Raw genomic sequence first — 16922 nt, 5'->3', positions numbered from 1 at the left:
AAGCCAAGCCCAGCGGCAAACAATACATACATGTTCTACTTTTCTGCTTAGTTTTATCAGCAATTGAAATGCGAATGTGATGCATCTTATATTTCCGTATTAAATATAATAGTATAATCTCATCTAATGAATATTTACCTTCTATTACAGGACAAAACTTACTGCAAGTGATGATAATAACAAAAATACTGCAAGTGCTGATAGTAACAGTAAATTACCAGACCCCGTGTGTATTCGAATAAGAAATGGATCGATAGGGAACATACTATCAGTGACCTTGAGCTGCATTTTGATATCCATTTTAATTCTGAAGAAGTGTTTGAAAAGCAATTTCCACCAATCGGTCATCGGGAAAAGGACTTGTAAGATGTCTGACATAACAGTTGACTTTAATAGGATATTGAGTGCGCTTTAACAAAAGGATCGGCTAATTATGTTCGGTATTCATAGTTCTCAACCTTTCCTTTAAACAATATGTTTTTCTTCTTTAACATTACCTTCATCACCTTTTTCGATATGCATGCATATGTTGATCGAATTTTCATTCTCCAAAAAGTGTATTCAATTGTCAAATCTGTCAATCTTTCAACATAGAAACTTAAATTCATATTTCGACTATTGTACGTAATTTTAGAAAAACTTGATCTTTTAAAACGAGACAAACCAAGTTTATAAGATTTCTGATGGTGCATTTATTATAACCAAACAAGTACAGTAAACTTAAAAGCACTACTGACATTTCATCATTGGATTAAAGATCGAAGAATAAATAGCAATAACTTGACCATTTAGTCATGTGTTTTTATGATACATAAATGAGAAATGTAACTACCGCTCTACACTGTAAATATACCAGACGCCTGACGCGTCCGGACGCGTTCAAAATTTGTACACCGAATGTTCAATATTTTAACGTCATATGTTCATGCTTAGAGATGTGTTCAAAGTTTTAACGTTTGTGTTAAAAATATTAACATGTGTGTTCAGACGCAGTGAACACCGGTGTTCAAATTCTGATCTAAAAAAGAAGATAGTCGTTTGTCCCATTTTCTATTCTTCCAATTGGCAAATTCAAAAAGAAATTCTTTAAAAAATATGAATGTATACGCAGGATGATGATCTTGTGAATTTTTGGCTAATATTTTAGTAATTGTGAAATATTAAACTTCCAAGCTGGCATATATGTATAGTTTATGAATTTATTTTATTATTTATTTATATATACTAGTTTTACTTATAAGTGACATAATTATGCATATAAATGAGGCCTGTTATGATAATATCGTAATAAAAATATGTCGATGTTTATCTTATTTCATGATCCGTTCATTTCATTAACATTACATGTTCAATCAGTGTTCAAATCGCTCGAAATTTTGAACACCTCGTGTTAAAAAAAAATATACCAGGATACCAAATACCGGAAACAGATATCGGCTGGCGATTTAGGCGGTTAAACGAAGAATGGATACACATAAGAAAGAGAACTGGAGAAGGGACTTCTATCCCATATGAACACGAAAGAAGTAAGTAACAAGTTAGAATAATCTCCATAGGTAGTTCGATGGCTTCCGTGTTTTTTTCTCATGCCAGATATATATTTGTCAAATATTCATAACTGTTACATCCAAATTTTCAATATTCAACATAAAAGACGAATTAAAAAACGGGCTTTAGATATAAACGTAAATAACTGTCAGCTTTGTTCTGATGATTTCCTAAACTGATGAATAAACAGTCTGTCTGTTATACAGAATAAATGATGATTTTCGACATCCACATACATTAGCTAAACACTAAGTGTTAAGAACTCTAACATCAAGTGTTAAAAAATGAAACACAGGCATTAAAAACTGAACACCACACATTCAATTGATGAACACTAAGTGTTAAGAACTCTAACATCAAGTGTTCACAAATGAAACACAAAGGCATTAAAAACTGAACACCACACATTCAATTGATGAACGCTAAGTGTTAAGAACTCTAACATCAAGTGTTCAAAAATGAAACACAAAGGCATTAAAAACTGAACACCACACATTCAATTGATCAACACTAAGTGTTAAGAACTCTAACATCAAGTGTTCAAAAATGAAACACAAAGGCATTAAAAACTGAACACCACACATTCAATTGATGAACACTAGTGCAAACATTTGGAACGCCATTTTTGACTTAGAAAATGCATTTGTTTTTTTATTTGCAGGAATCGTTAGATTAAAATGTTTGAAGTAGGAACCGGTATCCAATAATCCCAAAAAGGTCATTTCTGCATGCTATAAAGTGGTGGAAAAAAGAAAGATGTCGAAAAAAGGTATGATAATATATGTATATTAATAGCTTATGTGGGTGTATCATTTCTATCTGTTCACCTTAGGTCAAGAAATCGACTTTTGTAATTTATAATGTCAAAACTTGCATTTCATTGCTATAGAATATCAATTTGTACACTAGTATATATCGACATTAAAGCATAACAAGCATCGCATAATTTGATGCTTTATGCAAAACTCTCTTCTATTAATTTTTAATTTTATTTTTGCAGGATATATAGACTCATAGACATTCCTTGTTGTGGAGGATTTTGACATTGGAAGTTGATAACAACACATAAAATGCCACCCAGTTGATAGCTGTAAGTGAAGATGCACTGAAAAGTGGAGCGTACATTGTATGTGATCGTACAAGAACTGTTGGAATTTGCAAACTTTTAAACTTTCATTGTGACAAATACCTATATCATAAACTATCTAATTATCACATTGACATGCTTTTTTGGTTAGGATACAAATGATGTTGCAACTATCTAGTCATGTAGGGGAAAATCATTATTTATGATATATATTAAGTCAGTTTAAAAACATTATGTATGTGATTTCACTGACTGTTACTTGTGATATCATAAGGTATCTGGTGTACTTTTCTTACATATAATATGCTCATTTGATTACATAAGGAATTACTTGTTAAAATATGTTTTATTGTTATATTTTGCCTGAATGAATATAGTTTTTATAACAGTTTATTTAAGTTGAGTACTTATGGAAAATTATGTACGCTTGAAAATAGAACATGTTCCACATTTGAACACCGTCACTTTGAACACTTATGTCAACTGTTCTGAAAGTTAACGTCTGGTGTTCTGAATCTTAACACTTTGGCTTTAAACATGTTCTATGTGTTCAAAAAATGTTACATGGCTGTTGAACGCGTCGACGTATTAACATTTTGAACATTCGGACACGTTAAATCGTTGAACACTAAGTGTTAAGAACTCTAACATCAAGTGTTCAAAAATGAAACACAAAGGCATTAAAAACTGAACACCACACATTCAATTGATGAACACTAGTGTAAACATTTGGAACACCATTACACGTTCAAAAAGTGTTACAAAAAAGCGTTCAAGCAGTGTTCTATTTATTAACACTTAGATTTACAGTGTAGTAAATGAAGTTCTACGGTCTGTCTCACCGTCATCCTAAATGATGTTAGGTTTTGGGAATTTCTAAATTGATCCATCGATTGATAGACTTTCGTTCATTTTGCGTGAGATTCTATAATCCGTAATTGATTGACAGATTTTCAATATGTTCTGGCAACGATAACATGTAGAGCACTGTAAGTCAACTATGGAAATTTCTGGTGAACGATTTGCCATTCTAAAAGTATTGTTCTCTGAAATCTTTAAGCAATCGACAATCTTTCAAAAGTGAAATTATACTGTTTATAGTTAGATTTTCCTATTTGATAAAATTAGTTGGTGTTCAGTCAACTTTGGTTCATTGTTTATATCCCACTTACTAGAGCGATGCATCCGGTCTAGCTTCCTTTGAGGGTACATGCGATTGTCCAAAACATTTTGTTTGTTACTTGGATTTTTATTATCTTGATCTATTTATACGATTTAAACATTGGTAAAATACTGTTATCTTAATTATCCTTCCTCATTTTGCTACCGCAACTCTTTCTAAAAACAGTGACAAGATTGCTATGCTCTTTTCACTGATTCTTTAGAATCTAACAGCAATTTGCGGCTTCTTTTGGGGGTTTGCAAGTGCAACACATATTTACACGTCTAGTATACACAGTTATTTCTAAAAAATTAAACTTATTTTAATGAGACTTTCACAGAATCATTCTTTCATATTGCCAAATATGTTTCTCCTATTCTTTTTGATCCTAATATGTTGATATTTGGTGTTTTACGCAGCAAACTTTGCCATATATAAATAAAATGAAATGCGGTGTTAATTTGTGAACTCTGCTCAGTTTGTCTAGTATCTGTTGCAATGAGTGTGCAAATGTTCATAGAACATCATATATAGTTCAGTAACACGTATTATTCTTTTTTTTTTTATCTTAGAAAAACATTTAAGCAAGGAAGTTAGATCGAACATTTTAAGAATCATTCTTGTAACTGTATTTATATTATCATTTTTTCTTACTAATGAAATAAAAATGACTGTTTTTTGTTGTTGTGCAGTAATATAATATAAAATTTAACTATCAACGTATTGTCCTGTTTCTATACGTGCATTATTTTAAAAGTGTACATCTAGGTGAAAAGAAAAAAAGACAGATATTATTGAAAGCATGCACGTAATGTTGATTTCAAATCTAACAATCATTTTTTTTTAACTTAAGGATGTTCGCTCCTTTTGTTTTTGAATTTTTGCCAGATATTCGGAATCCCCTGGTTTTATCCATGTAGTGCCATTAAAAAATTTCCCCCGCTAACCCTTATTTTTCTTTTCATTATTTTATTACATAAAGTTTAAAAAGCAATATTTCAAAATGCTACAACATTCTTGTTATTTTTTTCATAGTTTTTGATATAAAAAGGGTGCCAATGTTAAATGTATGAAAAGTCTAGAGAGAATTATTTCCCGCCAACTTTTCAAAGGCTTATATCTCGAAAACAATCACACGGACCCTTCATTTTTTACTGATTTTTTAGTTCCTTTATTTATATACTATCAATTTATAACAGTCTTTTAAAAAGCTTGTTATTTTGAAACAGAGTAGCCAACATCCTTAATTAAATATAGTCAAAATTAGCATATGCAGTGATCGATATAAAAAGCAATCCATTCAATCCGCCATTGTTTTCTGAAAATATCTCTTATCTTTCAATTTATTGCATTCAATAAAAAAAGTAGTGAGGTAGATACAAAGTGTACAAACAATTTTAAATAAGTCAAAGGATAACATACATATTTTTCTAAGTTTGATGAGTTCGTCAGTAATGTTCAAATCTCAAGTTTCAAAAGCCAAACACTCGGACGCCTTGTGTCTTCAGTCATGTGAACAGACGTGCGTTTCACTTTCATATCGATGGGATGAGTAGGTGTTGAAACTTAACAAATATCATTGACAAAAATGTCATTTTGAGACGGTCCGTTGTAACTTGAATCAGGATATATCAAATCTATAATACTAAATAAGTGGACCTGATTTTGAGTAACATAACTGCAGGAATAAATTAATCAAAGTGATCATGTTTGCTTATGATTTTATTAACAGTTAGTTTGTCATCTTCACTTTTCATGATTTAGAATTAAATATTTTGGGAAAATATTTGAAAATAAAAGTATTTCCAAATATCCTTCCAGTCGTTTGATTCGGATTGATGTTAATACTTCCGTTTTTAATAATTATTCTTATATGCGCATGTCCCAAGCCAGAAGCATGTACTTCATTGTTTTCGTTGGTTGCTTTTTATCATCAACTAGGGTTTAGGTTTTCTATTTTAAATTCTGTCATACTGTGACCTTTCGTCGCTTACAATACGGCATGAGCTTTGCTCATGATTGAAGTCCGTCCGCTGACCAGTTGTTTTCCTTTAGTCTTAAATTGATAATAGTCTCATTTATTGCATATCAAATTATTTTCGTATATTGACACATTATGTCGAAGAAAAATAGAGTACTAAAGTTTTGAGTAACATTATGTTACCTTATTGGTCTTCTCTGTGCTGTATAAAATTGAGAATGGAAATGAGGAATGTGTCAAAGAGACAACAACCCGACCAAAGAGCAGAAAACAGCCCAAGGCCACCAATGGGTTTTCAACACAGCTAGAAAATCCCGCACCCGGATGCGGGATTCAGCTGGCCCCTAAACAAAAATGTGTACAATTCAGTGAAAATTGACGTCACACTAAACTCCGAAACATATAAATGAACTAAAATTATAAAAACACATACAGGACTAACAAAGGCCAGAGGCTCCTGACTTAGGACAGGCGCAAAAATGCGGCGGGGTTAAACATGTTTTGTGAGATCTCAACCCTCCCCTTATACCTCTAGCCAATGTAGAATAAACACACAGCAACACGCACAGTAAAACTCAGTTAAAAAGATGTCCGAGTCCGATGTCAGAATAGGTAACAGAAGAAAATGAGCAAAATGACAATAATACATAAATTAACAAAGGACTACGAGCAGTTACTGACATTTATAGTTTTTTTTGGGAAACATCCGTATGAGGGATATGATTGAAAATTTATGAGAATATTATACGTAAATGAGACAGCAATCCAACGAAAAAAATAAAAAAAAGATATAATTTGTTATGTTGGAATAGCATATTTTAACAATGTATTTTACTTCGTAGTTTAATACAAGTTTCTAGTGTTGTCTTTGTATATCTCAGATTTAACAAAGTTCACTGTGACTTTGAGATGAAGAACAGCAATAAAAGCGCTGTTCCTTTGCTTTTTGTGTGTTTTTTTTTTGCTGTGCATGTACTGATTTTATGTCATGGATGGATACCCTATATCCTTTGTTTTTCTATAAATCTGTTATAGGTCGCTTGTCCGGAAACTTTTAATAACACATATAGGATGATAACTGTTTTAATTCAGGATTACATGTATAAGATAGATTAAAATAAAATATATATAAATAAACTCTGCGTACAAAAAATGTATTGGATGCACTTGTTTACCCGTTGAAACTGGTGCCGTCGTTAGAGTAGGATTTTCTGCAGTCGATGCTGCTTTGGCCAATGTGTTTACATATAAACACTGCTTAATGCTAATGTCACTGTTAATAAAAATGGGACTTACACAAATATACAACGTAGAGCTTGGCGATAAGTTAGCTAAGTAAACACTCTCCGTAAATGGCGGGAAATACTCTGGTTTCCTATCTACCAAGCAATTTTTGGTTTGTTGTGCACAAATAACGGTAACTGACCAATAAATCTGACTGCCATGTTTGAAAGGCCAGGATATGTTAACGCTGTTTTCAATGACTGCCAGCAAAGTAAGATTCATTGTAATTCGAATTGGATTGATAAAACTGAAATCTATTGCAGTCTTTAGTGGATTACAGTCTAGGTATAAAACCTTAAGAGATGCTAATCCACGTATGAATTTACCATTCACAGACTCTAGTTGATTTTTATGTAGGTTTAACACTTTTAACTTTTGCAAGTCTTCAAATCCATTTGAATCTATGTTTATTATTTGATTGTTAGCGAGATTAAGTTCTTGCAAATACTTCATTCCTCTAAACATACCTACATGGATATGTTTTATTTGATTATTGTTTAATTTGAGTATACGAATAGAGTTCTGCAGACTGTCAAACGCATCGTTTGAAATATCTGTGAGTTTATTGTAACTTATATCAAGACACATTATTTTTTTCGCACCCGTGAAATATGTCTTCCATAAATGTGTTAAGCTATTGCCCTGTAATAATAAATTATCCAAGGAAAGTAACTCAAATGAAAAGTTTTCTATAACATGTATTTCATTGTTGGTTAGGTCCAGAGTTTTAAGATTGTACATGTCTTTGAAAGTGTCCTGTTTGATTTCGGCTATTTGATTATCTGATATATTTAAAATCTGAATACTCGATCGCAATCCATCAAAATGAATCTTTTCAATACCCAGAATCCTGTTGCCATGGATGTATAAAGCTCTAACTTTAGAAAGGCCATGCAACGCTTTTTGCGATAAGTTTGAAATAACATTGTTTTGCAAGAACAATTTTCGTAGAGATATCAAACCTGAAAATGTATCGTCTGCCAGAAATTCTAATTTGTTATCAAACAAATTTAAAGAAGTCAGCATCGGCATGTCACGGAACACAGTTAATGGTAACGTAGTTAATTTATTTCTTTGTAGATGCAACTCTTTCAGAAGAAATAAATTCCGAAATGCATCTGGATGGATAGATTCAATATCATTGTTTTGTAAATATAACCGACTAAGAATTGTCTGTGCAGAAAGAATGTTGCTTCCAATAGTTTGAAGTTTATTATTTCTCAAATCGAGAACAAACAAATTAGGTAACTGGTCAAAAGATCCCGGATCTATATTCTGAATATTGTTGTCTGAAAATATCAAATATTTCAACTGCTGAAATCTTGTGAATAAATTAACGGAGATATTTCGTAAAAGGTTGTAACTGAAATCTATGTATGTTGCAGTTTCGGAAACATCTGCTAGTACAAATGGTAACTGATTATCATTTAACGAAACGCTATCGCAGTAAATGTAGTATTCTTCGTTGCAATTACACAATGTAGGACAGAGCAGCGCCGTTTTTAAACGTATTGTACATATCATTACGAATAATAAAGTCTTCGCCATTTTCATTTCCATCCAGATCTCTTCATTTTAGTATAACCTGCAAGAGAAGAACAATATTTAAATTATAACAGAGAAAATAAATGAAAAGTTGAAATTTGTAAAGAGTTCATCTTCGTGTTTGCATTTCAAAAATACATAAGATTAAGCATAGCAAACGAAACACTCAACAATTCATCTATATCTATGATTTAAAAATATCTTTTCTATAATGAAAATATTTATAAGTTTGTTTGTTTTTGTTTATCGCCACTTTCAGCACTCTTGGCTTTATTAAAGCGGCCACTTTTCATTTGGAAATACAGTCTAAATACCGAAGAGAAAAACCGATCGTTGGCAGGAAAACTAGCTTGTCAATTAAGATCGGAGTCGAACGCACAGCGTGGTTCGAACTCACCACTTTAGTTTTGAAAGGCTTGTGATCACTGTATTTGAACTGCCTAGGCGACTCGGCTACGGAAGCCCTATAGTGACAAGAAGCCGAAAGACAAGTTAACCTGACTAGTGAGAGGGTCTAGTGCGAAACAGAGTAAATTCAAATAAAATAAATATGTATAAATAAATAGAATACATGAATCATTTACCGCATTGCTTTAAGCAACAACCAATCTTTTAACTATGCTATATAAATTATATATGGTAGCGATTAATAATTACAAATTACAAAACAAATCCATTACGTACCTGGTCTGATTGAAAGTTTGAAAGCCTATTTGCGTATATATTATAGACCGCTGTCACAAAATTTATCTTGGAAAAAAATCTCTCAATTTTAAATAATGAACTACGATGCGATATTTCAGCTAAGGACTGGGTCATTTTCATTCATCGGGGGAGATGTTTTTATTTCTCATTTTTCTGCAAGCTCCCATCTTGAAAAAAGAAAATAAATTCAAGAACCACCTTCCAAAGATCTAAAAATTTCGCCCCTCCCCCAAATAAAAAAACAAAAAAAAACTCTATACTTATATTTTGTGTTGACAGACTATTGTTACATGCATGTAATCTATTCAAAATATATATCATAACAGTAGTTTGGGAATTGGTGTTGACATCACGAAACTTCCATGCCTGTTTTGGTTATACTAAACACCTTCTTCGTTAGAATTAAACATTTTAACACATTTTTATTACTTTGTCCTTTCCTTTATTCAAGTAGTAAACTTCTGATTAAAATTCTCATTTTGAAAATTAGGATTTGAAGTCAGCGGGAGCGTTACCTTACCATTTGTGTCGAACGGAACGCGGCAACATTTGTTTCTTCGGACTTTTGAGAGTGTTGTTGGGTGTGCCCCTGGCTGAATTCATCTCTTCAGGTCATAAAGTAAAATAATTTGCATATATACAGATGATCAGGTGTGCTTTTGGCACAATTGCACACTTAAAAATAAAATAAAAATAAAAATACTCTTAATAGATATTGTAGAGTGAAAGGCATTCTAATATTCCTGGTCTAGTCACAGATAACTATATTCCAACCCCAAATACTTGATTATCCTCAGACACAACACAGTGTTTAAGAGATCATTCTTTAAAATATTCAAACAGATATAGCACATTACATGGTGAAGTAGATACCATTGTGCATGTCAAATAATAAACAAATTTCTTACTTCGAACCCTTTAAACCCCCCTGGATCCACAACTATTGCATAACTGTTGTTTGAATATGATAATGTAAAATTTACATATCCGTATCTAAATCAAATATAACGTCTGATTTGTATGGTAAAAACTAAAGAAAATGAACAAATAAAAAAGAAAAAAATGAAAGCTTTGGAAAAAAGTATCTAAGTCCTTGACTGTAACTCTTGCAATACATATTTGATCATGCGTTATTTCGATGAATCTTGTAAAAAAAAAACCAACAGTTATAAGAATGATCAGTGTTCTTATGAAAATGGATAGATTCAGAAAACCTCAAAAAAATTACTTAAAAAACTAAGACATCAAAGCAGCATTATCTGATGTTGGATTTTTTTTAGGAGCAGCAAACAGAAGATGGCCATGACATACATGAACACAAAACATTGAAATGATGTCTGAGGACAAAATTGATGCCACAAGAGCTACATGTTAAGATATGACATCTTAATCAAGTGATACAGACACTTCTGCATAGGAATCAGATACTGATTTAGTGTATGCATCAAATTATTTATTTTCATTTGCATGTTTGAAATACAAAATTGCTCATTTTTGTGATATTTTTTTCGACCTCCCCTTTATTTCCTCCAAGCCCCATTTAAGTTACAAATGACTGGATCCTTTACCAGCACAATCAAATTTCGACCGATTTTAAATTTCAAGACGGCATTCGCAGTTACTTCAAAATTCTACTATGCAACGAAATTAAGTGAAGAAGTATCTGCAGGGCTGATATGCATAAAACCACTTAAGTTAAGATATCCAATCGTAGTACTAATCTATCGTAGGACATGTAGAAAAATCCGTCCGTTCGGAATAAATCTTAACTTAAGTAGTTTTATGCATATCGGCCCAGAGCACAGAAGTTTTACGAGGAGACGAGGAGTTCGTGCTACTCAATCATCAGTTTTAGAAGTATAAGTATACGAGATTAATAAAACGAACTGAAATATAAGCAGATATGACTTCTTAAATAGCAGATTAAGTATTGTAATTAGCTTCAATAATTGAAACTCTGACAAGGTATAATTATTTAGTGTGGTTTTTTTGTAAAATATAATACCGATGAAAATGAGGTAGGTGTTTTTTTTCAAAACAAACTTTTAATATTTATCATGATATTTCTTCCTTCACCTTGTTCTTTCCCCAAAGATTATAGAAAAAATGGACTTTGTAAACCATGCCACGTGATTCATGTCAAAAGCCTGGTCAGTGTGGTTTGAGTGTATTACAGCTGTTGTTTTTGTCCTTTGAATAATTTGTCGTTGTTTATTTCGAGATCGTTGATAGCAGTTTAATAATAATTTATCCACAACTAGATTCGGTTTGACATGTGGTAAATATAAACACTTGTTCATTATTGCACAAAGTAGAATACATATTATGGAACGCCATAACTGTCTTATGTGGTACTCTGATATTAGTTATGTTGTATTATTATTACTTGATGATGTTTTGTCTTTACATATGACATTACGTAATGATGTTTTGATATTACTCAATATGATATAGTCATTACTTAATGATATGTCGATATTACATGATATGGTTTCGTATGAACATGATATGGTTTTTTCATTACTTAATATGGTTTTGTCATAACTCGATGTGATTTCATCATTATTTAATGTGGTTGTGTCATAAGGCAATGTGGTTTTAACATTACTTGATGTGTATGTGGCTTAACGTTATGTATTTGTTTCATTACATGATGTGGTTTTGTTATTTCGTAATGATGATTTGCCAATTCTTCATATGGCTTTAACATTACATAATGATGGGTCAAAATTTGAAGATTTTACACAACATGATGTGTTTGTTCCTGTATTTGATGTTGTCCTGTCATTCTTTGATGTGGTTATCACATTACTGATGAGATAAAGCCACGTGACCATTTTGGAAAAAAAAATAGTAAAAATAGACCGATTCGGATGAGTGTCGCTATCCATTGAGTTCAAATTGAAGTTATTGTTCAGAGTTAATGTCTAAATTAAACTATTTTGTCATGATAAATTTGTAAACCTCCATGAATTGTACGTTATAAAACTTGTATAGGAGTAATCTTCTATATCGAGATAAAGCATGTACAAAAAAACAATTTTTTTTAATTTTGTTTTTTACCGATAAATGGACGTTTTATAATCAACATTAAACTTTTACAATGACAGCAACAATTTCAGGCGAGACACAGGGTTCCGTGGAATTTTTCATGCATTTATTCTAATACTGCTTCCAATTTGAGAACTAAGGGGGAAAAAAAACGACAGGACCAAGTGGTTTGGGGATATTCCAATAATGTCCGAAATATTGATATTTTTTTTGGGTACTTTTTTCCCATTTTTGTCTGCCGTTCCCCTTTTTCATACCAAATAACTCTTAACAACAACTCGAACTTTAATTTGAACTTTAACTCAATGGATAGCGACACTCATCCGAAACACATTATGGAAATCGGTCTAAAAATAGACTATTTTTTTCCAAAATGGTCACATGGCTTTACCTCATGAAGTAATGTAATAACCACATCAAAGAATGACAGGACCACATCAAATACAGGAACAAACACATCATTTTGTGTAATATCTTCAAATTTTGAACTATCATTATGTAATGTTAAAGTCATATGAAGAATTAGCAAATCATCATTACGAAAAAAAAACCACATCATGTAATGAAACAAATACATAACGTTAAGTCACATACACATCAAGTAATGTTAAAACCACATTGCCTAATGACACAACCACATTAAATAATGATGAAATCACATCGAGTTATGACAAAACCATATTAAGTAATGAAAAAACCATATGAAGTCAATACGAAACCATATCACGTAAAATCGAAATATCAATAAGTCATATTGAATGACTATTCCATATTGAGTTATATCAAAACATCATTACGTAATGTCAAAACCATATTATTTAAAGACAAAATATCATCAAGTAATAATAAAACAACATAACGTAATATCAGAGTACTACATAAGGCCGCTGTGGCGTTCCAAACCGGTACCATTTTCAGTTCAATGATAAATGAGCTAGAATTATTGTAATTTTCCGTTTTTTTTTCAAAATCCGACAATTCTCAAACGGAATGCGAAGCAAGATATGCTCACTAATTTGCACCTTCTCCAAAGTTTGATTTGTACTATTCGTTGAACTAAACAGTACGCAAAAAGCTAACCTAAACTCGCAACATATGTTTTAATGTCTATGGTTCAGTTCCAAAATCTCATCAGCGGTTGTCGTTATTGATATCTTAGTGGTTTTTTCTATGAAGGAATTTGGTGTCGATGGCATATATTTCCTACTTTCTGTTGAATTCGTTTACAACTACTTTGGCTTCAAACCTTTTCATGTTTATTTCACTGAATATCGCATGTAGACCAATAAGAATGTGTTGTTTTGTTTTGCTTTACCAGACCAAAACTGGTCCACTAGTGAATTACTTTGGTGTCAAATACCTCACAGTTGTTTTATTCATATTTATGACAAATACCCCTTTCGTCTAGGTTTTATTTAAAATATCATATGACTGCTTTCGTTTAGCTCCTTTTATATTCATTTAATACATTATTTCACACTGTGACTTGCTATATTTTCTATTATCCACGACTGTTTATTGATTTAGTAACGATTTTGCAAATATGATGAATATGTTTTTATTGCTGGGATCTAATAAATAATCCTATCTTGATAATAAAGCTAACAAAACACAGTATTGTAAGTCTCAATTCCTATAAAACCCGTCTGACAAATATCATAGTTATAGTAAAAATCATTTTCTTCAAAGCCATGTTTATTTCATTCATGTAGTAGTGATTGTATTCGGTACAAAGACGATTTTGATTCCGAACCGGGAGATGACAGTGTCACAAGCCCCTTTGATCCTGTCCAGGTCCGGTGCCTAGGGAACCAATTCTCTCTCTCTCTCTCTCTCTCTCTCTCTCTCTCTCTCTCTCTCTCTCTCTCTCACTCTCTCTCTCTCTCTCACATATACACAAGAAAAGCAACCATAACATATTTGAAACTATCATTACCTCTTCTTTATCAAAACAGACTAAAAGTGAATAAGTAAAAAAAAGGCCATCACATTTTGTACCTGTACCAAGTCAGGTATCTTAATCATGTGCAACGTTGTTTGTTGTGGTTTTTAATCAATACCTGACAGTTACGTAATTTAGGACGGTCTAGATGGGGCACTTCATTTCTGATTCTTTAATTTTTAGGTTATTTTTCTCTATTTTTTTATATTTTTTTGCCAATTCTTCTCTATTTTTCGTATTTTAGCACCCCAATATTCTCTTTTCTTCTTTTTTTGGCCAATTTTTCTCCATTCTTTATTTTTTCTTGTCCCATTATTATTCTCTATTTTATAAACCTCATCAAGACCCTCATACAGTTTCTTCAACCACATTTATAATTTAACAAGGGCAAAGACATTGAATAAGACTTCAAAGACTGTCCGTTCTATGTATAGTTATAAACGAGGTTATAGGTCTGTTTACATATATACAATGTAAATAAAGTAAAATTAGTAAATACCAATATGCAATAAATTCGAAGTGTTTTGTTTACTTTTCAAACATGCATGTATTTATTCTTTCAACTCTTTAACATTAATTAAAAGAAATAGTTTTTAACAAAAGTACATATAGTATTTAATCGATATACTTGCTTTTGTTTTACATATGCACTCTGCCCTTGTATAAAAATGTAGTCCATTCTAATCAAACAAGCCATAATGTTTACAGGTGTTATATACACACTTCTCAGGTAAAGTGAATTTGATAAAATACTAAATTCAATATATCACATGTTTTACGGTGGTTTTAAATGGTTTTATTTTTATCGTCTCTCCAATGTCAGAAATTTATGCATACACATACAGACTGTTACATGCATGTATGAATAAAAATAATGTTTTAAATTTGAATGAACAAATACAAAAGAGAAAACAAAAATTTTTCGAAGGTTGATGTCTTTACATATTTTATTACAAAACTACAGGAAAAGATATCTGTTGATAAACTTGTTCTCGTCTTCACTGATTATGATCAATCGGGGACGTTAGCACAAGTCTACAAATTAGAGTTCTCAGAAGAAAACAACGAAGGTAAAGATTGGAAGAGTATCGGACTTTGTACGACTTTGCCCCCCGCAGAGCTATAGAAAAACAGTACATTAACGGGTGTTACACGGCTCTTTTTAAGATGATACACGGACTCTTTTTAGTTGTTACACGGACACTTTTTATGAATAGATTCACTCGTGCGTGATCAGTGAGTTCATGGGCACTTTAACTTTCAATTAGATTTGAACTTTTTGGTTCACCGACATATTTCCTGTCTTTTTATTAAACAAAATATTTACGTTAGCATCAATATCTTTTTTCAAACATTTTCAGTAAAATACTATTCATATCAGTACACTAAGGGATTAGACATTTAACTTCAAAAAGGGGGGGGGGGGGGGGGTATGGTTTTCTCCTAAAAAAAGATATTTTGATCCCAAATTTTATGAGAAAAAATTTACTATGGTCAAGCAGATGACAAATTAATGTTCTGCATGATTCCTGATTTTCCGAATACCGTATAGTGCTAATTTAAACAAAAATATTTGGGTGATGGCGTTGAAAAGTAAATAGTTAATATACTCAGAAAAGAACATACCGCCCCATTTATGAAGCAAAATAATCGGTCAATAAATGTTTTCTTCGATATATGGACATGAATAGTATTTTGGACAATGCTGAAAGTAAAGAAATGATGATACCGACGTTCATATTTCAATAAAAAAAAGACAGGAAATAAGTAAATAAAAATCAAATCTTATCAAAAGATAAAATCCCTATCAACTCACCAATGCACGATTGATCCTATAAAAAAAAGTGTTCGTGTAATACACGTCCAAATAAGCAGCAAATCTAGAAGAAAATCATTCAACTTATGTCATCAATTTTGGACGGTAAGCTGCGATTGGACCATATAGTAACACGTGTTTAATCCCGATCAACACTTGCAGATCTAGAGACGAGCATGAATTTAAAAAAAAATCAAAGTATATGCCTGAATATATATAATATTAAGACAAAATCCATTTTTTCATAACATTTCATTCACTAATGAAGTAGGAAATTCATTCTTTTGATACATTTATATTGTTATTGAATTTATATATACATATATATCAGTTGCGGATCCAGCCATTTTAAAAAAAGGGGGTTCCCAATCCAGGACAAAAAGGGGGGGGGGGGTCCAACTATATGTCCCCATTTAAATGTATTGATCGTTCAAAAAAGGGGTGTTACAACCCCCGGGACCCCCACCACTGAATATTGAATTCATGTATTTGGCAACAAACGTGCGATTTTTACGATTTTTTTAAAGGGGGAATGGGGGGATGGAATGGCACATTCTGCATTTTTTCATCAAAATAAAGATCACAGCATGTTTATTTTAAATTAAATTAGGCCCCCTCCCCGCTTTCCGTTTCATCCATAAAAATCAAACGTTAGCTTACTTACCACTAAAATATTTCTTTAATATATTACTTTTTTACGAAGTTGCATTTTAAAAAGTCTTAAATGTGTACAACATTCATCTTTTACTTGATATGGTTCTTTTTTATCAAATTATTAGATTCCTGATTTTTTTCTTGAAA

At 31.8% G+C, this 16922-nt stretch overlaps 2 protein-coding genes and 1 long non-coding RNA gene across 3 annotated transcripts in view; 1 reads left to right on the top strand and 2 right to left on the bottom strand.

Annotated features, from left to right (window-relative positions):
* LOC127701324 (mitochondrial ribosome-associated GTPase 2-like) overlaps nucleotides 1-16922 on the bottom strand; it is a 560717-nt gene that overhangs the window by 13719 nt on the left and 530076 nt on the right. The window lies entirely within an intron of this gene.
* Nucleotides 188-10805, top strand: LOC127701402 (uncharacterized). Its single transcript, XR_007982017.1, has 2 exons — nucleotides 188-362; nucleotides 10593-10805. It is a non-coding gene; the product is annotated as an uncharacterized LOC127701402 (long non-coding RNA).
* LOC127701290 (leucine-rich repeat-containing protein 15-like) lies at nucleotides 6846-15100 on the bottom strand. The gene is made up of 2 exons (XM_052205157.1): nucleotides 14938-15100; nucleotides 6846-8647 (listed from the first exon to the last, which is right to left on the bottom strand). The coding sequence occupies exon 2, from the start codon at nucleotides 8620-8622 to the stop codon at nucleotides 6862-6864; it is 1761 nt and encodes a 586-aa protein (XP_052061117.1). The 5' UTR covers nucleotides 8623-8647; nucleotides 14938-15100; the 3' UTR covers nucleotides 6846-6861.

This window comes from Mytilus californianus, unplaced genomic scaffold (assembly GCF_021869535.1).
Source record: "Mytilus californianus isolate M0D057914Y unplaced genomic scaffold, xbMytCali1.0.p SCAF_5, whole genome shotgun sequence".
In the NCBI taxonomy this organism is placed as follows: domain Eukaryota; kingdom Metazoa; phylum Mollusca; class Bivalvia; order Mytilida; family Mytilidae; genus Mytilus; species Mytilus californianus.
Note: the sequence above shows the minus strand (reverse complement) of the source record. Positions and strands in the feature narration are given on the sequence as shown.